Below are 23,038 nucleotides of genomic sequence, written 5' to 3'. Positions count from 1 at the left end.
AATATTCGAGTTTGAGTTTCAGAACCGAAGTCTTCACTAAAGCTAATTACCCCATTGGGGAAACTTTTTTCTTGCTTTTTACTGATGTCAGAAAAAGTTAATAATTGTATTACTTGTGGGAAGGAAATACCTCATAAGGATTTCCATTTATACTGTATTCCTTGCCTAGGCCCTGATCATAACGTGCCTGGCTGTTAGTTTTGTGATAGATTTAACCAACGCACTATTAAGCATCAGTATATTTTTGCATCAAAGTATTTTGGAAACAGATTTAACTACCCAGAAAAGTTATCGGATAGCAATCCGACTACTATAGTACATAAAAACCACAAAGAAAAGGACAGAGAAAGGCAGTCGAGATCCAAAACCGATGACAAAGCTTTTCCTAAGCCAGTCACCGGTTCGCCGGTACTCAGTGAGGCGCATTCGCAGCCCCTGCTACCCGCTACCTTCGAGCCACAGGCCTTTACCGACACCCATGTGGAGTCAGGCGTGCTGCAAGATACTCAGGGTACTGGACCGATGGATGTATCTCCCTTGGATGGGTCCGGAGCCGCTGAGCAGGCACCAGCTTCTGAGGGTGTATTCAGACCTCAACATTTGTATATCAAACAGAAGACACCTGCAAAATCAAAGACAAAAGCAACTTCTAAAACTAAAAAAAGATGCCTGAGCCACGTGCACAGGACTCTATGCCTAATAAACAGATGATCAAAATGGCTGAAGACCTTATTACCTTGGTCAGGGGTACCCATCCCCCTCCAGATAAGAGGCCTAGGCAAGACACTAATTATGAATCTTCAGATCAGGTTTCTATTTCTTCTGATCAGGAATTATCTTTACCTCCCTATGAGGATTCTGATGCCGAGGAGACTATTCCATCTGCATCTCCTCCGGAGGATTATTCATTTGGAGAAACGTTGCATACTTTGAGGGAGCATTTTCACTGGGAGAGTCAAGACTTCTCAGAATCAAAAAAGAGGCTCAGGGATTTCCTCCTTCTCCCTCAGCACAAGCCTTTAGCCATTCCCCCTGTTTTAGACATTGTGGATGATGTGTTTTCGGAGTCAAGCCTGACCCCTGACTTTTTACCTCTGGCTCCCAGTAAGCCTGACAAGATATTACAGGGTCCCTGACTCACATAAATTTTTATTTAGAAACCCTGCTGCTGATCCTGAAACTATTTCACAGGGTCCAAAGGGAGTTAAGGCCTCAACAGCAAAAAATCCTACCCCCACTGACAGAGATTCAAGGGCACTGGACAGATGGGGAAAAAAGGTTTATACATCTGCAACCTTAGCAATCAGGGCCTTAAACTGTCAATTTCATATGCTTAAGTACCAACAACATGTTATGGGATTGCTGAAACAGAAAATTGTTGATTTCAAAATGTGCAGAAAATAAAGAATTGCAGGAATTATTGCATGCAGCTGAACAATTTGGAAAGCATACTTTGCAGTCTGGTTTTGATTCTTTAGAGGCCTCCTGCAGGGCCACAGTTACTGCATCTGTGATTAGGAGGCATGCCTGGTTAAAGGAACAAAATTTGCCTGATCATGTTAAAGCTAAATTGCTAGATGCACCTTTACAGCATGATTCTCTTTTTGGTATTAAGGCAGAAGAGGTTTTAAAGAAAATGGAAGACAAACCTAAGTCTTTGCAAAACTGTTAGACACCAAGATTCAGTAGACACTGGCCTACAAAAAAATTGGTCCTTTCCTGTGTCAGACAGAGCTCAAAGGGGCAAATCCAGACGCCCTAAGGGTTCCAGATACCAGGCGCAAGACTCATACAGATCAAAGCAATGGGGCGCATCCATCTCCAAATCTGGAGGAGATAAAGCGCAAACCTACAGAAAGCAATCCCAATGACTTCCCTCTGCCTACATCAAACACTTATCTTTTGGCAGTACCCTTAGGGGGAAAATTAGCACTTTTTGCTCAAAATTGACAGTTAATAACCCAGGACAAGTGGGTACTAAACATCGTATCACAGGGATACAGATTCCATTTTCACACTCTGCCAATGGCAAATGGTTGGCCAGATCTGCCAAAAAATCAATGGGCAGAGGCACAGAAACAGGTTATGTCCCTCGTGGATATGGGGGCCATTCAGACAGTACCAGAACAGGAAAAAGGACAAGGTTTTTACTCAAGACTGTTCTTGGTACCCAGAAAGGACAAGGCCTGGCGGCCAGTACTGGATTTATCGATTTTGAACACATACCTGGACATTCCAAAATTCAAGATGCTGACTTTGCAGCAGCTTCTGCCCATGCTGGACAAGAAAGCTTGGCTGGTGACTTTAGACCTAAAAGAGGCATACCTGCATGTCCCAATAAGACAGTCGTGCAGAAGATGCCTCAGATTCAAGGCTGGCTTAATGCATTACCAATTCTCTGCACTGCCCTTTGGCTTATCTACTGCGCCCAGGGTTTTTACAAAGAGCCTGGCACCAGTAATTGCATTTTGCAGACAAAGAAGTATACAAATATATCCTTATTTGGACGACTGCCTCAATCAAGCAGAGAACAAGGACACTCTTCTTCGACACCTGGCATTTGTGAAAAGGCTTCTAACATGCCTGGGGTACACAATAAACAAAAAGAAATCACAACTGGTACCCTCTCAAAAGATAACATTCCTGGGTGCAGGCTTGAATACAACTGCCCAGATGGCTTACCTCACGCCAGACAAACAAAGGCAACTGACTACTTACTTCAAACTGATGGCAACAAAAACCCAGTTTTCTGCAAGACAAATTCTGCAGGCTCTGGGCTTCATGGTATCCTGCATCCTGCTAATTCCATATGCAAGACTGCATATCAGGAAATTTCAGTGGTACCTAAAACGTTTATGGAGTCACCATTCACACAGTCTGGAAACAATGATTCCTCTAATTCCCTGCCTGCAGCAGGAGTTTCTATGCTGGGCAAGGGCCTGTCACCAAAACATGGGACGGCCTTTCACTCTACCCCCTGCCAGCCAAACCTTAACAACAGACTCATCAGATTATGCCTGGGGGGCCCACATGGCAGGAAGATGCATTCAGGGCATATAGGCACCAAAGCAAATGCATCTACATATCAACCAGTAAGAGATGCTAGCTGTTCAAAATGCCCTAACAGCCTTCAAGGACTTACTTCATCCAGGACAACTACTGATAAAGACAGACAACACTACAGTCATGTGGTGTATAAACAAGCAAGGAGGCACACACTCATACCCCATATGCAGATTAGCCATGGCACTGTGGGACACAACTTTGACCTACCAAATACGTCTCCAAGCTCAATTCCTGCCAGGAAAACAAAACACTCTGGCAGACGATTTAAGCAGAAACCTTATGGATCTTCACAAGTGGAAACTAAATCCACAAGTCTTCAGCATGATAACAGACAAATGGGGGAGCCCAGACATAGATCTATTTGCCTCTCCTCAAAATTCTCAATTGAAAAGATTTTGCACAAGGACTTATCCCAGACAAGCATGGAAAGTGGACGCCCTATCCTTCAGTTGGCAAAACCTATCCGTTTACGCCTTTCCTCCTCTGCCTCTTCTACCCAAGGTCCTCCTAAAAGTCAGAGAAGAGAAGCCAAAGATGATATTAATTGCCGTGGACTGGCCCTGCCATTACTGGTATCCAATCCTAAGGAACTTGTCTCAGTACCCAGCTTGGACCTTGCCTCAAAGACCACAACTACTGTCCCAGCAAAACAATCACATCCTGCACAATCAACTACAGACTCTGAACCTGGCAGCATGGCTAATCATGTAATCATACAAACGACACCCCTCAATAAAGCTGTGATGGATGTCATTTTGGAAGCCAGAAGGCCTAGTACTAGAAAATCTTATGCTGACAAGTGGAAGATATTCTGTGCTTGGAATCCAGCACAAGGAACTGATACAGCAGAACCACATATTCCTCAGATATTACAATACTTAACTGAGATGCTTGACAAAGGCCTATCTTTCTCATCAATCAAAATCCATGCCACTGCCATTTCGACTCATTACAATACAGAGCCACCAATCTGTTCTCATCCTTTACTAAAGCGGTATCTTAGAGGAGCCAAAAGTTTAAGGCCTCCTAGAAGATCACCACTACCTGCATGGGACCTCAATTATGTGTTGGAAAAGCTCACCCTACCTCCATTTGAACCAGCTGCTACTGCTGACATAAAGTTCTTATCATGGAAGACAGCTCTGCTACTAGCAATTACTTCAGCAAGAAGAGTTTCAGAGCTACAGGCCCTCATGGCCGTAGAGCCTTTAATCATATTTCACCCAGACAGGGTGTCTCTGAGGACAAATCCTACTTTTATGCCTAAGGTGGTTTCCAGTGTGGCTCATAACCAAACAATTCATCTGCCAACTTTTTATCCAAATCCGCCGAACAAAGGGGAGAGAATTCTGCATTCCTTGGATGTACACAGACAGCTAAGATTCTACTTGAGCAGGACTAAAGCTCTAAGAAAAACTGAGCAATTACTAGTGTCATATGCTGCAGGATCAGAAGGAAAGGCAATTTCAAAATGGGTAAGCCACTGCATCTGTTTCTGCTACTTACACCATGGTAAACCTGTGCCCAAGGGCATTAGGTCTCATTCCACGAGAGCTGCAGCTGCTTCAGCAGCCTTTCTCAGAGGAATACCAACCAAAGACATTCTAGAGGCTGCTACTTGGAGTTCTGTTCACACCTTTACAAAGCATTACCATTTGCCTCTCTACTCTTTAAGTCCAGAGCTGGCTTTGCCACTGCAGTGATGCAGGGCCTTATAGTCGCACCTAATGCTGTTTAGCTCCAGCCTCCCAACCATGGCTTTGGGATTCTACCCAAATGTAATGACTGCAACAGTGAAACATGAAGAACATAGTACAGTTGTGTACACTTACCATAAATGTAGATGTTCGAGTGTATTCACTGTTGCAGTCCAGGTTACCCTCCCGCCATACCCCTGTCATTCTAAAGTTTATCTTTCCTTCTCTTATCTTCTACAATCTATGTGGTGTATTTGCTTGTAGATGAAGGTGAAGTTTATACTGATGCATGTATATATGTATATATGTATGTATATATATATATATATATATATATATATATATATATATTTATATATAAAATATTGCTACTTTTTTGGGGGCACCTGACATCGGGGGGGCAAGAAAAACTAAAGAAAATGGCGTCGGCTGCATGTTTTTTACGCCTGATGACCTGACGTCATGGAAGAGAAGACAGCACCCGACGCAGGACCGAAGACTTTGGAATTCAGGCCGACTGAGGGCAACCTGCCAGCAGATTACCCAAATGTAGTGACTGCAACAGTGAATACACTCGAACATCTACAGTTATGGTAAGTGTACACAACTGTTCATTCCCCACCCTCCGTCCCTATTGTTGTCATGTTCTTAAACTTGGTGGCTTTGCAGTTGCCCGCCCCTACTGTAAATTTGATCTGGGACACTCCTCCCAGTTCAGTCTCATTAGCTCATTCTACTTACTACAGAAATAACATTTGGAAAGGCCAACCCCCTTGGTTTCTTAACCTTGAATTATCTTCTGTTCCTCCTTTCTCCCTTTCCACACTGCAAAAAAAAAAAAAAAAAAAACTTTATTCAGCTGCTTTTATAGTATCTGTGTTTTCTCCTCCTACTCTATTATTTCATCTTGCTTTTTTGGCTACCTATTCTCTAAAGTCTTCAATTGCATCTTTTCTGCTGCATTTATTACTGCTTGTTTTTAGCCCGTTTAAATTGTGTTATTCTAAGCCTCTTAGTTTTGGTTTAAACACTTGGGCTTTAGGCCTACCCCTTAGCTCTCCCTGGCCTCTCTCCCTCAAATTCTGACAAATATGGATGGACAATTTCCTACAGTTTCTCCTGCCAGCCTGGTTAATATGGGCATCCTGAGACAGTGTAGCAACTGCCTCATGTACACGGACAACCATCTACTATTACCACCTAGGAACACAATTTGTGAGAGATGCAATTACATTAAAATTCTAGAGTCTGTGCTCTCTCCCTCACAAGCAGTATATCTGGCACTGAGAAAGTTATCAACACAATCACTATACCTCCAACACCACCCACAACTACACAACACACACCCACATACAGTATGTGGAGGTTCTCAACAAAAACATACCCAAACAAAGGAAACCTCTGAGGCAAAAACACATGCAAACTCCACAACCCTCCACACCACATACCACTCATAATCCACACACCCGTGTCTCGCAACCACAAAGGCCCAATGATAAACCATTAGTCATAGGAGACTCCATTGTGAGACACACAGATGTGCCTCTCACCAGACTGGATAAGGAGAAAGTCACAGTTAGTTGTCTGTCAAGTGCCAGAATCCGCCATATTACACACACACTCAAGTCTCTCAACAACAGGTACTGTTATGACTCAGTCATAGTCCATGTTGGGGTGAACGACTTGAGATGTAACTCCCTGGACTATATGAAGCGAGACTTGATTGAGCTTGCTGAATGTGTCTCAGTCAGGTATGTCACTAGCCTTAAGCAGCATTCTACCGTCACTCAGAATGATGCATCAATACAAGCAGAAAATGATTGACTTTAACAATTGGCTTGGTTTCTGGTGTCATTCCAGAGGGATCCAGTACCTGACGGCCTGGGAAGATATGATTGACAGACCACGATGCTTTGCTAGAGATGGCCAGCATCTGTCTCACTTGGGCTTCAGGCTTCTGGCAAAGGCCCTTGGCTCCCCCATAGTGCCTTTTTTTAGGAAAAGTCCTGAGGTGGATAAAACCAGCATAAAAATTTCAACAAAACGCAAATTAAAGGTCATGCTGCAAAACGCTCGGAGTCTAAACATGAAACTGCACTCATTGTAAGCACTCTTAAACCTGGAAGATGCTGACATTTGTGCAGTCACAGAAACCTGGTTCAAAGCTATAGAGAGCATCCCAACCTTACCTAGTTACTCATCCTGTCATACATTCAGACCCCAAACTGTGGTCATCAAAGCCAAAGGAGGTGGAGTTTCAGTATATATTAAAGACACACACAAGTATGATAAGCAGGAGACACTCCAGGTGCAGTTAACCGTTGACAAGACCCCTATTCAAATCATAGCTAGCTACAGGCCCCCAAATTTGATTCAAGATGCTCACTCCACCTATGTGGACCTCTTCGAATTTATCAAGATTCAACCCTTTACCCTGATCCTGGGTGACTTTAACTACCCAACCATAGATCGGAAAAACTACTCATGCCAGAACTCAAATGCCCAGAGATTCCTCAATTTTATCAATGCAAATGTCTTGTAACAGCTAGTCGATACCCCCACAAGAGGTGATAATATCTTGGACTTCGTATTAACCAACATGAGTAACCACTGCAGCACCCCTACAGTATCATCCTCCCGGCTAGGATCCAACCAAAAAGAGGTCACTTTTGAAGTCAACTTATCCCCTGACTCCCCCACTAGCTAGGGTCAAACAAAAAAACTTCTCCAAAGCTGATTAAAACCCCCAGAGGGATGGTCTAAACAGCTTCACAGCCCCGTCCCCCCTATTGGAACTGGCACCAATGTCCAAATCTACACCAAAGTACTATACAAGCACTTATATAGATGCATGGAATCAGGAATACCTGACAGGACAAAATCATCCTCCGCAAGGAAGAGTAAACCCGTATGGTGAACATTTGCAATAAATAAACTATGTAACAAAAGGAAAAAGTTGCTGTCCAGGACCAAGAAGGAGCATGTGCCCAATTGAAAGCATTCTCTCCTTAGCCTGAACAAGCAAATAAGAGCACTAGTGAAATCCTCTAAAGCCAACTTCGATTCCAAATTAGCCACGTCTACTGGAGACAGTCATAAGGCCTTCTTCACATATGTCCGCAATCTCAAAGGAAGCACCCAGAGCTAGTCAGAACTGGTTGTCTGGGACACCACATACACAAATGCTGTAGATATAGTCAATCTACTGGTTGACAGATTCAGCAAAAACTTCACCCCTCTGTCCCCCCATCAGTAGATCAAGACATCCCCAATACCTGCCCCCCCCCCCTTATCTCTAGGGAACAGGTCATCACTGCCCTCTCAAAGGCAAAAAATACAGCCTCCATGGGACCTGATAACATCCCAGGCTGCATCCTGCATGAACTCAGGCATGAACTTGCAGCACCATTAAGCACTCTATTCAACCAAAGCTTGTGTACCGGCTTTGTCCCAGCTTGAGTGGAGGACAGCCACTGTCATCCCTTTACACAAAGGTGGAATGTCCACCGATCTGGGAAATTATAGACCCATCAGCCTAACTAGCCTGATCTTCAAGGCCATGGAATGGATTGTCATGGACCTCATTAACAGGAACACTGGCAACCTCCAAACATTCAACCCCACACAGTTTGTCTTTGTCAAGGAAAGTTCATGTCTGTTAAATCTGGTCGACTTCTTTGAAACAGTCACCAAAGCCATGGACAAGGGGAAGATGGTGCACACCACCTACCTTGACCTGGCCAAAGCCTTCGACACTATTCCCCACTTGGGCATAATAGATGAACTCTCTCAACTAAACATCAATCTATATGTTATGAGATGAATAGCAAACTGGCTCACTGATAGAACCCACCTCAGAATAGGGGAAGCCACCTCAAGCAGTAGACTGTAACGAGTGGTGTACCCCAGGGATTGGTCTTGGGGCCTCTGTTATTTGAATATACTTCTCTGAGATGCAGTCCAAAACCAGTGGGCTATGGTTGACCAAGTTTGCAGATGACTGCAAGCTGGACGTGGTCATCAATTCTCCCAAGTGATGTGGATGTCTTCCAGGAGGGTCTCACCCAAACAAATGACTGGTGCTAAAAACATGGCCTCAATCTGAATGCCAAAAAATGCATCATCATCCCCTTTTGTGAGAGTGACGTCCTCGCATATTATTACATTAATAACATTGTCCTAAGCATGCAATCAGTCGTGAGGGATTTGGGCACCCAGGTTGATAGTAACCTGACCTTTGACCACCATGTTGCTTCTGTTATACGGAAAGCTTTCTGCATGCCCCACCTCATAAGTAAGGGTATCTCATCCAGGGACAAGGAGGTCATAACATCCCTGTATTTTTCCCTTATAAGGCCAGTTATTGAGTACAACGCCCCCTTCGGCATGTACTTCGCAAAGCACATGCAGCAGCTGGAGAGACCATAGAGGTTCCTCACCAGAAAAATCCAGAGCCTCAAACATCTACCCTACACAGATAGGCTAAAATCCCTGTCCCTGTACTTGGTTTCATACATATTCCTCAGAGGTGACCTTTGTCTGGCATACAAAGCAATCTCAGACCCCACCTTGATGGTACTGTTGCACATCTGCAAGTCAAGCTCCACTCGAGTAACCCATACGCGCAACCTCAACCTGGTCTGTGACATCAGTAGGACTTGTTGTTGGAACAGATTTGTGTCCCAGAGACACCCCCCCCCCCCATCTGTGAAATAGACTCCTTCTCAGAGTATATCATTATCCCTTTTCCACAACCTGGATAACTGGATGGGAAACAGAAAATACACCCCTGGGATTCCACCTGTGTCCCTGCTGCCAGGGGCTTTGGGTGCTGACTTGTCTAAACATGAGCTAAACTCTTGGCTAGGCTTATAGGGGCCTCAGGGCCTATAGCCTAGTAACTTCCTATGATCCTATAACTTGTTTGCATGCTTGAGAAAATAGGGGAGTGAGAGAGATGCACATAAACTGAAACACATTAGTCTGATGATGTCCATTTCATTACGCATCACGAATGGGTCTTCTGGTCCATCCTCAAATCGATCTTAGCCATTTCTTCCAGACATACGATCCAAGCCTCAAACTCTTCTTCAGACCCTCAGATCTCATTTGCTGCCTTCAAGCACAGCTGCGATTCCAAGTCTCCATTCAGCTAAGTAAAGTTTTCCTTGTTTTTCTATAGTCTTATTAGCTAATTTTCTCTCCCAGTTAGTTTGTAGCCTTTCTTTATGTAGAGTGTTAACCTCCTCTCTCTTCTAAGGTATCTTTTCCCTGTCTGTTAATTTTTCACTGGCATTAGGGTTCATTCCTGCCTTTTTCCACTCCCTTCCTTTTCTCTTTCTCTTTTCTATTTCACTTAAAAAAAAAAAAAAAAAAAAAAAAAAAAAAAAAACCTTTCCCAGTATCTTTCATTTTAGCAGCTTAGTGTATTGTGTGTGTGTGTGTGTGTGTGTGTGTGTGTGAGAGAGAGAGTTGTGCTTGTGTGTACTATATCAAGCATGTCTAACAAGCCGGCAGGTCTTGACAAACCCTTTTGTTTTAAGAGGTGTGCCTCTTGTGGGCCTAAGATTCCCCAGTTGGATGCCTACAAGAGGTGTGTGTATTACTTGGGTCCAGACACTTGGAGATGCTGTGTGATATCTGCTCTGCCTTCAGTCCCCGGGCCCTTGCTGATCGAGAAAATAAACTTATTTTGAGAGGTCTTCTCCTGGCTTCTGGATCCCAGTCCCAATCATCCAGCCCAACTTATCACTGGTCAGGTCGATCCATTCATCTGTCTCCTTGAGATCCTCTCAGCTGTCCCACTCCAATATGGATTGGATGATGGGAAATTTTCCCAAAGCCCAGGTCTAGTTGAGTATCTTGTCTTCTCTGACCCATGTTGGATCCGTGAGAATACCAGCCCTGATTCGGCAGCCTCCTCCTCCAGTCAGACCTTCGGCTTCAGAGCTGCAGTGCCTGACACTCCAGAGTGGGCTTTTAGAGAGTGGAATATCCATTTCTTCAAATCTGATATTGTCCCTGACTGGCTCTGCACTGATTCCATCAGAGCGGAGTGGGTACTGGATCGAGATGTTGCTGCAGGGTCCTTGGAGCTGGCGTCGGCTTTGACATTTTTGGAACCGTCCCTTCTGTCAGTGCCTTCTGGAGTTGTCCAATCTGGGATGACCCTGTCCTTTTATCCCTTGGTGGCTTTGGCCTCTGGGGTAGGAGGGCAGGTTCTCCTGGCATTGTTGGCATTCCAGGTGGCAGAGAGGGCATTCTCCATACCTCGAGACATGGTCCCACTTGTGCCAGGTTCTACCCAATCCTCTGCAGATCAGGTATTTGCTCCCATTCATCCAATCCATGGTCAGCCCCACCTGGAGAGCCTCCAGCTTACCCCTCAGCAAGGGGTCTCCCTGTCTTCCAAGTCCTCTCCTGAGTACCCTGTGAAGGAAGTCCCTTTGAAGTGACTGTGCAAGAGGAAACACCTAGACTCCCCTTTGGAGTCGTTGATAGAAGACACTGATTTCGACGAAGGGGAAGGGTCCTCCCGATCTCCACCTGATGATATTTCCTTTGGGGGTATCTTAGAAATTTTGAACAGATATGTAGATGGTCTTCCCAATCCCCTTCCACAGAGGGGTCAGTGTTCCTGGAGGCATTCAGGATAGGCTAATCTACATCCTGGGTGACCCCCCCCCCCGGCAGATCAGCTCATTGACCTTGTCTCGTACTGGCCTTGAAACGAGCCTGACACCATGAAACCAACTCCCAGACGCATGGACAGATATCTTAGTCCCCCCAAATGACCGCCCATTTTGGAGTAAAGATGTCCCAGTTGATGCTGTTGAGGTGTCAGCAGCCACCAAGAAGGAGCTCGCAGAACACAGCTCCACTGTTCATCTCCCAAACAAGGAGTCTAGGACTTTGGACAGGCATGGGAAGTACGTGTATGCCTCTGCCACTTTTACACTGAGAGCATTGAATTACATGGCACACTTCACATGCCTTCAGAGAGATCTGATTAAGGAAATCTCTACCTCTCTGATGCAGTCATTGTCGGAAAAGGTTTCTCCCCAGCTGACCACTATATCCTACATCGTCAGGTCCTCAATGAGGTTAATTTCCCATGCTGCGAAGGTACCTCACAAGCGGCTGGTTTAGGCAAAACCTTCAGAAGACATCCATGGATGAGACTGTGTGGGTTTGCAGACCCCTTTAAGGCATCGTTCATTAATGCCCCCTTTGTCATTTTCTTCTTGTTTGGGCTGTCAGTAAAAGAGACTCTCACCCACAGCAGACAGGAAGGCAAGACCTTATCTGCCATAGAGATCAAGTTTTCATCCTCCCAAAGGACTTTTTCCAGGAACCAGCAGTGTGGGAAGATGTGGTTCTGTAAGTCCCAAAGGCCTTTTCCTAATTCACAAAATGAATCCTCTTCTAGAGGGAGAGGACTCAATATTAAACATTGCCCCAGAGGGAGAGGAGGTCCACAAAATCAGGTCTTCAGGGAACCTTTCTCTGACGGGCCCTTTCAGTACTCCTGAAGCGCTGCCCGGCTGTCCTACTCTAGAGGCAGTCAGGGGCAGTCTGTCATTACACCCAGAAACTTGGACAAGCATAATAAATGATACCTGGGTGTTCAATATAATTTCCAGAGGTTACTGTATTCCCTTTTCCCTTCCTCCACCCAGTTCCGAGATGTATCTCCCCGACGTGCCACCTAGTCAGCGGGAGAGTGCCCTTCTAGAAGTTCCAAAACTTCCTGACAAAAGAGTAATCCAGCAGGTCCTAATCAAACAGCAAAGATGTGGAACTTCTGCTTCTTTTTGGTGCCAAAGAAGACAGGGGATTTTCAACACATCTTGGAGCTAAGCAGTTTGAATTTATTTGTAAAGAAGATGAAGTTCCCCATGGTTATGGTTTTGTCCTTTTTGCCACTTCTGTGCAAGGATGACTAGATGTGCTCTGTAGATCTCCTGGACAAGTACTATCATATCAAAATAGGCGCTCCAGGAGATTTCTGCTCTTCGGGCTGGAGACAAATCATTTACCAGTTCAGAGCACTGCCCTTTGACCTCACCACTGCCTCCAGGTGTTAACCAAATGCATGCAAGTGGTTGCAGCTCACCTTCGTCTTCAAGGATTCCAGGTATTTCCTTACCTGGATGATTGGCTCCTAATGGCACCTATGAGACATCAACTGCTTCAGACCAGGTTATGTTGCACCTGTTCCATTACCTGGGAATCACAGTGAACATGGCAAAATCCAAGATGGCTCCTGTACACGATATCAAATTCACAGTGACGCAGTTGAACACAATCCCAGAGATAGCACCCCTACCCCCCCCAAAGATTTTGGTAGACACCCCGACACCTCCAGCTCGACTGGTCCTCATGGCCCTAGGATCCATGTCAGCTGCCATTCTTCTAGTACCCCTAGCCAGGTTCTTCATGTGAGTTCTCCAGTAGACCCTAGTGGTACAACGGTCTATTCCCCATGGTTATGGTTTTGTCCTTTTTGCCACTTCTGTGCAAGGATGACTAGATGTGCTCTGTAGATCTCCTGGACAAGTACTATCATATCAAAATAGGCGCTCCAGGAGATTTCTGCTCTTCGGGCTGGAGACAAATCATTTACCAGTTCAGAGCACTGCCCTTTGACCTCACCACTGCCTCCAGGTGTTAACCAAATGCATGCAAGTGGTTGCAGCTCACCTTCGTCTTCAAGGATTCCAGGTATTTCCTTACCTGGATGATTGGCTCCTAATGGCACCTATGAGACATCAACTGCTTCAGACCAGGTTATGTTGCACCTGATGTTCTTCATCTCACATTGCTGCAGTCATAACTTATGGGTAGTCCGCTGTCCTCGGTCGGCCCAAATACCAAAGTATAAGGCTGACGTCGGTCATGGGCGCTCAGATCTGACGTCAGAGCGTCAAGGTATTAAAGCGCATGACCGACGTCATTTCCTCAGTCTTTTTTGCCGCATGGTCCGAAGCAGAAGCAGCGTTTGCAAGTGCCGTTCGGCGTTCTGAAATTTTCGTATTCTGAGTTTCAGACCGAAACCAAGTTGGGCTAAGTACCCCGTTGGGGAATATTTTTGTTTTTTCTTGCCTCAGTTACTTCCGGATGTCAGAAAAAGTGAATAATTGTATTTCTTGTGGGAAACAGATACCGTATAGGGATTACCACTCTCTTTGTATTCCTTGCTTGGGACCTGAGCACGACGTAGTAGGGTGTCGCTTTTGTGCACCTGTTCCATTGCCTGGGAATCACAGTGAACATGGCAAAATCCAAGATGGCTCCTGTACACGATATCAAATTCACAGTGACGCAGTTGAACACAATCCCAGAGATAGCACCCCTACCCCCCCAAAGATTTTGGTAGACACCCCGACACCTCCAGCTTGACTGGTCCTCATAGCCCTAGGATCCATGTCAGCTGCCATTCTTCTAGTACCCCTAGCCAGGTTCTTCATGTGAGTTCTCCAGTAGACCCTAGTGGTACAACGGACTATTCGGTGCCATTCATTGTCAACATCACTCAGGCTAACTCTGATTTGCAGTCATCATCTACAATTGTGGATCCGTACAGATGACCTCCATCTCAGAAGACCTTCTATTCTTCCCCCTCCTGTGGCCACGGTGAACACTGATGCCTCTCTGTTGGGGTGTGGGAGGCACTTCTAGGGTAAGATGGTCCAAGGTGTATGGTCCATGATAGAGACCAAATTGCACATAAATGTACTAGACATGAGGGTGGTCCTTCTCACGTTGCAAGTCTTTCAAGACTGCCTTCCTCTAGGGACAGTTGCAATTCTGACAGACAATATGTCAGTGGTTTGGTACATCAACAAGCAGGAGGGAACTCATTTACACCCTTTGTGCAGGGAGGCCATGAGGGTTTGGGAATGAGAGATTTTTTCAAACCGCTTTCTCATTGCAACACACGTCCTGGGGGAATCCAACATTCTGGCAGACAGACTAAGCAGATTGATCTTAAGTCTGTATGAGTGGTTTCTGAACCAGTCAGTAGCGAATCAAATATTCAGCCATTGGGGCCAGCCTTACTTACTGTAACCTTTTTACCTCTCCTCTAAACAACAAGTTCAGCAAGTACTTTGCTCTGATTTCCCTTTGGGGGAGTCACCCAAGGATGCTGTAGTCCACAATTGGCCCCGGGTCTCTTCTTTGCTTTACCCTCTGATTCCCCTGATACCCAAAGTTCTACAGAAAGCCAGCCGGTTGAAGACCAGTCTAATCTTCATTGCCCATTACTGGCCTTGCCAGGTATGGTTCCCCTTCCTGCAGTCTCACAGCAAATATCCTCCGTGGATATTGGATCCCAGGTAGGATCTGATTTCCTGTCTGTTAGAATGCCAGATTCACAATCTCCGGTCCCTGAAACTAACAGCTTGGTTTCTGCACTTCCAGTGATTCTACGAAATTCCAGGCCAGCTTCCCCAATTCAAAAATTATTCTTGTTTCTTGGACGTCTTCCACCAAGAAAGTATATAGTAGTAAATGGAAGAGATTTTCCATTTGGGCTTCACAGAGGACTATTGACCCCTTTTCTGCTTCAGACATACTTATGTTTCTTAGCTTACTTTTCCTGCACGGAGCTAGTTTTTCCACTGTAAAGTTGCAACTTGTGGCTATCCCGAATTTCCATGTAAGGAATAGCGATATGTTTTCCCTCTAATGTTTCCACTTCTAGACTATGTCAGGCCATTATTGTCTGTCTAGTACTATGGTTCTGACTATGTTTAGGAAGGGGCAGCAAACTTGATCTGAGGGTTTGAAGAAGAGTGAGGCATTATGGGAGAGGGATGAGTTTGAGGCTTGGATCGTATGTCTGGAAGAAACGGCAAGTCTGATCCGAGGACTGATCCGAAGACCCATTCGTGATGCATAGTGAAATTGAACAACACAGATGCCAAGTTATGGTAAGTACATAACTTTTAATTTCATGCATTATACGTGTTTTTCTTTAATGGTTATCATCCACTCTAACATTACATAAATTGTTCAGTTTCTGTCCTTCTATTAAACCTTACTCCTCTTTCCTGATCATTATTCTGCATGTTTTGTTCTAATGAATTCCGTTTATTTCTGTGTAACTTGCTGTATCCCTTTTTCTTAAAGATCCTTCCTCCAGCTGTTTTAGCTGCTTTACAGTATTCAGTACTTCATTTACAGCTGGTTTAGATTTTATTTCCATTTTCAAGTAATTGCTTGATTGGCAGCCAATAGCATTAGACTTAGTAAAGCCTTACTTTGTTTGAGCAGTTAGGATTCTATACCCCAGCTTAAAAGAGTAAATCATTTCATTAGTCACACACTTTTGCTCTTCCAACATTTCTGGTAAAGTACTCTGTAGGGATTTTTTTTAAATCTGACAATTTATTGTATTCCCAAACACCTCTCTGTATCTCATCACTTTTGCAGTACTTGCTGTCTGCTGTGGAAAAATTATTGCAAGTCTGCCTGGGGTATAAAATCCCAATGGAAATTCTTCCAAGCAGTAATAATAAACCTTTGGTGTTTTGGTGCATACTTGGGAATCATGCAGGTGTCCTCTCATTGTTCCTTCGTAAATTGCCTTTCCATTATCTCTTCCCAATCTCTCTTAATTTCCTCTAATTGATTGAGTCTTATAGTTGCCATGCGGTATTTTATATGCCATAATAATTATCCCTTTTTAACCACAACTTCTTTTCTAGAATTAACTAAAAAACTCCACCAGAAATGGTCTTTCATGTAACTCTCCCATGTCCGTTTCTGTTTGCCTGTACTCTTGTCTTTCCATGGTAGAAAAGGCAGTGTGCAACCTGCAGTCCAAACTACTTCTTAGCCTCTTCTATTACCTTTTCCTCTCTATTTATTGCTCCCAATAACTTGCTTCCTTTGTTGAAGTTCTTAATTTGTGTATCTTAAATGCCAATTGGTAGCAGCTAGTTGTTCATGGTTGTCTTCAGCTGATTGGTGAATTCTCTTAACGGTGGTGTTGTGAAGATCTTCAGGTTGCCTAAACTCTTTCTCAAAATACGTTGTATGATTCATAGACATTTTCCTGTAATGAGACCCTATGCACATGAAAGGTATACTGCATTATGTGTGCACTTTATTAATTGAGCAAACACTGGTTAACAGCGAAAAAAGCCAAACCAGCAAAATCAGGAAGCAAATTTAATATGCAACAAAATCACAAAGGTAAAAGCACGCAAAGCTTTCAGGTTAAAACAACCTTTCTTCAGTACAATGAATTCATTGCACTAAAAAAGGGTTGTTTTAACCTGAAAGTTTTGCATGCTTTTACCTTTGTGATTTTGTTGGATATTAAATTTGCTTCCTGACTTTGCTGGTTTGGCATATTTCCTTTTGACTTTTGCACTTTGCCAATACCAGCATACCATCTTTTTACTACATTCAGGCAGCAAGTTGCTGTGTGTGTGTGTGTGTGTGTGTGTGTGTGTGTGTGTGTGTGTGTGTGTGTGTGTGTGTGTGTGTATCTATGTACACACACATATATATATATATATATATATATATATATATATATATATGTGTGCGTGTGCATGTATGTCTCCTCGAGCCTCAGCTGAAAATTGGCTTCCTTCCAAGTCGGACTTCCCCAGTAAGCAAAATATTAAATATATATATATATATATATATATATATATATATATATGTGTGTGTGTGTGTGTATTTACACACACGTGTACATTTTGCATTAGTGTGCAAAATGATATTGAGTAATTGAGCAGAAAACATAATTCTTTTCTTGCAGAATCATGTTGCTCATTCACTTTACAATGCATTATTGCTCACTTGGTACACATCATCAAGAAAAATAGCACCTAATGTGCAGTTCTGACATAGTATGAGTTGTCTACTTGTTAATGCACACTGAAGGAATTTAATAACAGTTAAATTATAATCTGAATTAAGAACTACATAATGAGAAATTATAACTTTGTTTTCTTTCTTATTCAGTCTTTTTAATGGTAGACAGCCTAACGCAGCTATCTAATGAGACGCTAGTACAATGCTGAATGGCAGCAGGTTGTAGGAGCTAACTGCTGTCAGGGTCTCAGTGAAAGTACTTCTAAACAGAGAGAAAATGAGTTGTAGACCATAAAATGGTTTACTAGTATAGATGCTGGAGAAGGAATAAACAGAGGCATTTAGAAGGGCACTGGACATGTAGAGAAAAATGATAAGGGGAAGTAGAATGTTAATTGGATTTAAGGAGCAGATCAGCTAGCTTTATTGTTGCCTTCTGCCATCAAAATGCAAAAGGCAAATGACCTGTACCTTTCTGTTTGATACTTGAACATCCTAGCATTAGACCGGTCTTATAATTTGGGTAGTGTGCTTCAGTTTACTTGTAGTTGCTGAATCTTCTCTACTCAGTTGGTTACATGCATTTTTTGGTTTCCTGGTTCTTTGTGAATTGCATCACTTTTCACTCAACTAGCATTGAATCCTGTTTGCCGAAGTGCTTTACCATGTAATATAGGCTTCCTAATTGTGCTGTCTCCATTTTTTCCTGTGTTCATATACAGAAGGTGATATCTTAGCTGCAAATATGAATGATATGTTTGTCCACTACACTGCTGAGGATTTTTTCCCTGTTTTTATTTCTTTACTATGTCGGTTGATTTGTCCTAATATCTTTTCAGCAGTAATACAGGCAAAATTGCTGAGGTTTACAACGGAAATGGCATTTTTTTTCTTAGTTAAGATGGTTGAGAATTACTGAGGTGGCCTTTGTATACCACAGCAGTACTGGAATATTAAGAGCATTACAGTTACAACCTGCATGTTTAAACATAGCCACAATAATTCATTGCCAGTAGGAACAAATTTGTACATGTTTACTGCTAGACACATTAAAGTATTATGTGGAAAACAGGTGCATTTGATAGATTTATTCATTTGCAAAAAGTGCAAGAAGGTTAAGGAAAGGTTAACCACTAACAAAGTATTTTTAGATAGGGATGTCAGTAGGTAAGATTTAAAGAAATAAGAGTGATGATGGAGAACAGTGGACCACTCCAGTGTGTTTTTGTGCAGCTGTGAATATTATGGCAGTAGCATATTTTGACAACTAATGTCATAACATCCTAACCATTTTTGAAGTTAGGATGAGCATAACCCTAGTCCACCATCTCTCATTTTGCAGAAATAAATACGGTGTTGAGAGGAGTCACATGCTTGAGTATGCTGTGATAAAGGCAGAAGACAGGTTAACAATTAAGTACCCTGCTCACAGTTCTCAAATCACTTGCTCAGATTGTCTTTTTTCTCCTGCCTTCTGCGTCTCTTACTCAACCTCCCACAAAAATTTTGGTGTAGGTGTTGTTACTTTAGTGATTATGAAAGATGGATAATGTTAGCTCTGAGAAATCAAAATCAATCATTCTTTACAGTATCTCTGACTCCCAAAATGGGTCAAGTGGTGTGATTCAAAAATAAATGTAAAAAAGCATGCCAAGGTACCAAACAATCACCAGTATAAAGTCCAAGGTACCCAAAGAAGGGAAATCCAGCCACAAAACAAATAAAAAACAGCTTTATTCCAACGAACCAAGGTTTGTTGGAACAAAGCTGTTTTTTATTCGTTTTGTGGCTGGATTTCCCTTCTTTGGGTACCTTGGAGTTTTTACTGGTGATTCAAAAATAACCAAGGATATATAATAACAGGTATGAAAAAAAAAACAAAAGAAACAGTGGTGAGAAGGAAGGGCAGAAACTGGGAATGCTTTACAGAATTTGAGTATGTGGTGGCTGTAGTTCATTGACTGATTTTCTGGTCCAGAACTGATCACATAGAAGTAAAGTGACCGATGTAGACATAAAGTATGTGTCTCGTTGCTGGGTGAGTGTGCTTCTCCTTTATCGTATTTGTGATAGGTAATTGGAGATATAGTAGCAGCTATGAAGCATCAGTAAGGATGCTTATGTAATTACATGCCTTTATGTATTTATCTTCATTTGTATAGCAGGAAAGTTCAACTGAGAATTAAAACCCTTTTTCAGCAGAGGCCCAGGTAGAAAAGCTCCATGGTTACATATGGAAAGTTATTATGACAATGTACAAAACATGTATTAAAGCAAAAACATTTATGAGGTTATAACAGGGCATATTAATAGTTCAAAAATGAATTGACCGCACTGTAATACATGTGTATCAAAGTGAATGTTTTATGAAAATTATAGTAGTCTGTTTTGGAGGTAGCACTGTAGTATACATAAATTAAAGCAAAATTTTCTTACAAATTAATACAAAGAGTATTTTGGTGGGTGCACTGTGCAATACGCAAACTTTAAAGGAAACTTTTACAAAAATACAGTATTGGAGATGTGTAAGCACTCACACAGTGAATGGAGGTATTGATAATTGTATGCCTGGGTTGGGCTGATACAAGTGTGAAAGAATGGAGAGAGAAAGAGAGAGACAGAGAGTGATTATATTGTTGTGTGATGGAAAGGATGAGGTGTATGAGGTCTCATAGCAGCTGGTGTTCATTGAATGTAGAACAGGATAAAGACAGTGACCACCAAAGCTGTTGAAAACACTTTAATAACTGGTAAGCGCTTTTGTATAACACTTCTTCAGACCATATCACAAGTTAAAACGCACTGTTTAAATACACAAGTCATACTTCAATAAACCAATCGGTTTTAAAACAATTAGTGCAACAACTTCCTAGTTCGTAAATAAGCTTTTAAAGGGACGATGTCATTTAAACCAAACTCTTTATCAGCCTGCAACTTTAAAATCCACCTCAACTCCTTGCATTCTGTTTTATTTAACAGGCTACCTACCTCCCCTAACATTTTTGTGTAAGATACTTAATACCATAAAATCAAAAGTATATCCTTCATAAGTTTTGTTGTGTTTGTTTAATGCATTGGTGGGGACATCCCTTCTAATGTCTCCTGCATGCTCAAGCACTCTGTCTTTCAATTTCCTACTTGTCATCCCCACATAAAAACAGGGGCATTTTTTTACACATAGCCAAATAGACCAGATTCTCAGTGCTACAGTCTGCATAAAAATGTACCTGATATTTAACCCCAGTAGTAGGATGAATAAAAAAATTATTTGAAGTAAATGGAGAAGCTTTGCATGCCTGACATGGAAACGTCTCCACTCTATCTGAATTCTTCACTAATCTTGGTCTTCCCCCATAACACAGCCTTTGCTTCAATGAAGGACCATTCTTAAAAGCAAATGAGGGACTCAACCCACCACACTCTGTCTTTTCATCCACCAGCAATACTTGCTAGTTGCGTTTAATCATATCACATACAATTCCTCTGTTACTTGCATACGTAACAGAGATCCTAAGCTTCGAGTCCATTACCCTTGTACTATCATTCCAATGTACTTCTGAAATTTCATCTGTCCTATAACCCCACTCAATAAATTCTTTTTATAAGGCTTCAAAAGCCCTCATAAGTTCCCCAGGTTCCATATGTAGCCTAGAGACCCTTAAAAACTGACTTTTCATAGAACTTTTGAACACAAACTGGGGGTGCATATTCAAACGGTGAAGCTTACTGGGGGTGCATATTCAAACGGTGAAGCTTACTATTCTTCCAACACAATTTTTTATGCAGTCTAGTCCCAAATTTACCTTCTAAGTCTTTAAATACGTTAACATCTAAAAACTCTATGTTAGAAAGGGAGTAGTTAGCCGTAAATTTTAAAACATCAGTACTAGCATTGAGAGACTGAATAAAGTCAAGCAGGCCTTGCTCACCACCCTCCCACAACAAAAAAACGTCGTCCACAAATCTCTTGTAAAAGACAGTGTTCTTTCCAAATGCCTCATTCTTAAAAATATACAAATTTTCCCCAAAAAAACATAGTCAAGTTGGCATAGCTATTGGCACATGCAATGCCCTTACCTACGCCCAACTTTTGCAAAAAATAACTATCTTTAAAGATAAAAACATTATTATCTAATACCATAGTTAACAAAGAAGTAAGATCTGTCTGTACTCTATCATATCTTGCTTCTGAAGTTAAAAAGTGCCTAACTGCTTGACAGCCATACTCGTTCGGAATTACTGTAAACAGTATGTACATCTAATGTTTTGGTGGTTGCACTGTGCAATACACAAACTTTAAAGGAAACTTTTACAAAAATACAGTATTGGAGATGTGAAGCACTCACACAGTGAATGGGAATATTGATAACTGTGTGCCTGGGTTGGGCTGATACAAGTGCGAAAGAATGGCGAGAGAGAGAGAGAGAGAGAGACGGAGAGTGATTATATTGTGTGATGGAACGGATGAGGTGTATGAGGTCTCATAGCAGCTGGTGTTCATTGAAGAATATTTGGTGGGAACTTCAGGATCTGCGCTTGTGCAAGGTTCAGTGTTTTCATTATTGCCGAGAGCTGAATGATTTTGATATGAGGTGGGTGGAGTTCCATTTGGCTGAAACAGTTTTTAAGACCTGCTCTGTAAAAAAAAGGTTAGTTTATTTTGTCTTTGTGACCACTTGCCTAGTATTATCTTATAAACCTATGCTGTCAGTTAATGGGTCTCCGAAGTATGTCATCATATTTTGCATTACACAGTAGTTTTTGTGTTTCACCATCAGTTTTGCTTTGTGTAATCCTGCATGAAGCAGCCATGCATAGTATACATTACATGCTTATGAACTGCAAATCTTTTGTACAATCTTAAGCATTGTCATTTTGTTCATGAATCGCACCTAGTTTTGTTTGCACATGGTCGTTGTTCCAGAAAATTGGATATATGGTTGTGTTAAAGTAGAGATAATTCTATTGGAAGTTAAAAAAATTCTGTGGTCATGTCCAGAAAAGATCTTGCATATCAATCAAATAAATCCACTTGTCGGATAAATAAATGAAGGCATGAGCAATTTTTTATTATATTATGCTGTATTAGCAGTTGAATAGTTATTACACTATTTATTAATAATCGTCTTGAAATGCTGCAGATTTTTGCTTCTCTTTTCTCTCTGCTGTTTTACAGAAACCGCAGTTCTTCAAGATCTGTTTGTTCTACTCAGATTACTATTTGATGTATAAAGTAGTACATTTCCTTTCTGTTCTAGAAATCATTTGATCCTTCATGTAGCAAGGGCACATGGGTATTCTAAAGTGATGTTTGGAGACAGTTGTACTCGACTAGCAGTCAAATTATTGACAAACATCTGCCAGGGTCGAGGAGCCTTCCTTGCTGCAGACACGGTAAGACTGTAACTTTTATTTTTCATGTAGGATGATTTGAGCAA

The 23,038-nt window shown here is 42.3% G+C and overlaps 1 protein-coding gene across 2 annotated transcripts in view; it reads left to right on the top strand.

Annotated features, from left to right (window-relative positions):
- Positions 1–23,038, top strand: part of CTU2 (cytosolic thiouridylase subunit 2) — a 753,975-nt gene that overhangs the window by 178,441 nt on the left and 552,496 nt on the right. For both annotated transcript variants that reach the window (XM_044081705.1, XM_044081704.1), the window contains exon 8: positions 22,859–22,994. In XM_044081705.1, coding sequence (XP_043937640.1) covers positions 22,859–22,994 — 136 coding nt within the window. The remainder of the gene's footprint in view (positions 1–22,858; positions 22,995–23,038) is intronic.

The sequence above is a fragment of the Protopterus annectens genome, chromosome 8.part1 (assembly GCF_019279795.1).
Source record: "Protopterus annectens isolate FY-2018-M chromosome 8.part1, PAN1.0, whole genome shotgun sequence".
NCBI lineage: Eukaryota > Metazoa > Chordata > Ceratodontiformes > Protopteridae > Protopterus > Protopterus annectens.
This window is presented reverse-complemented; position numbering and strand designations above follow the sequence as displayed.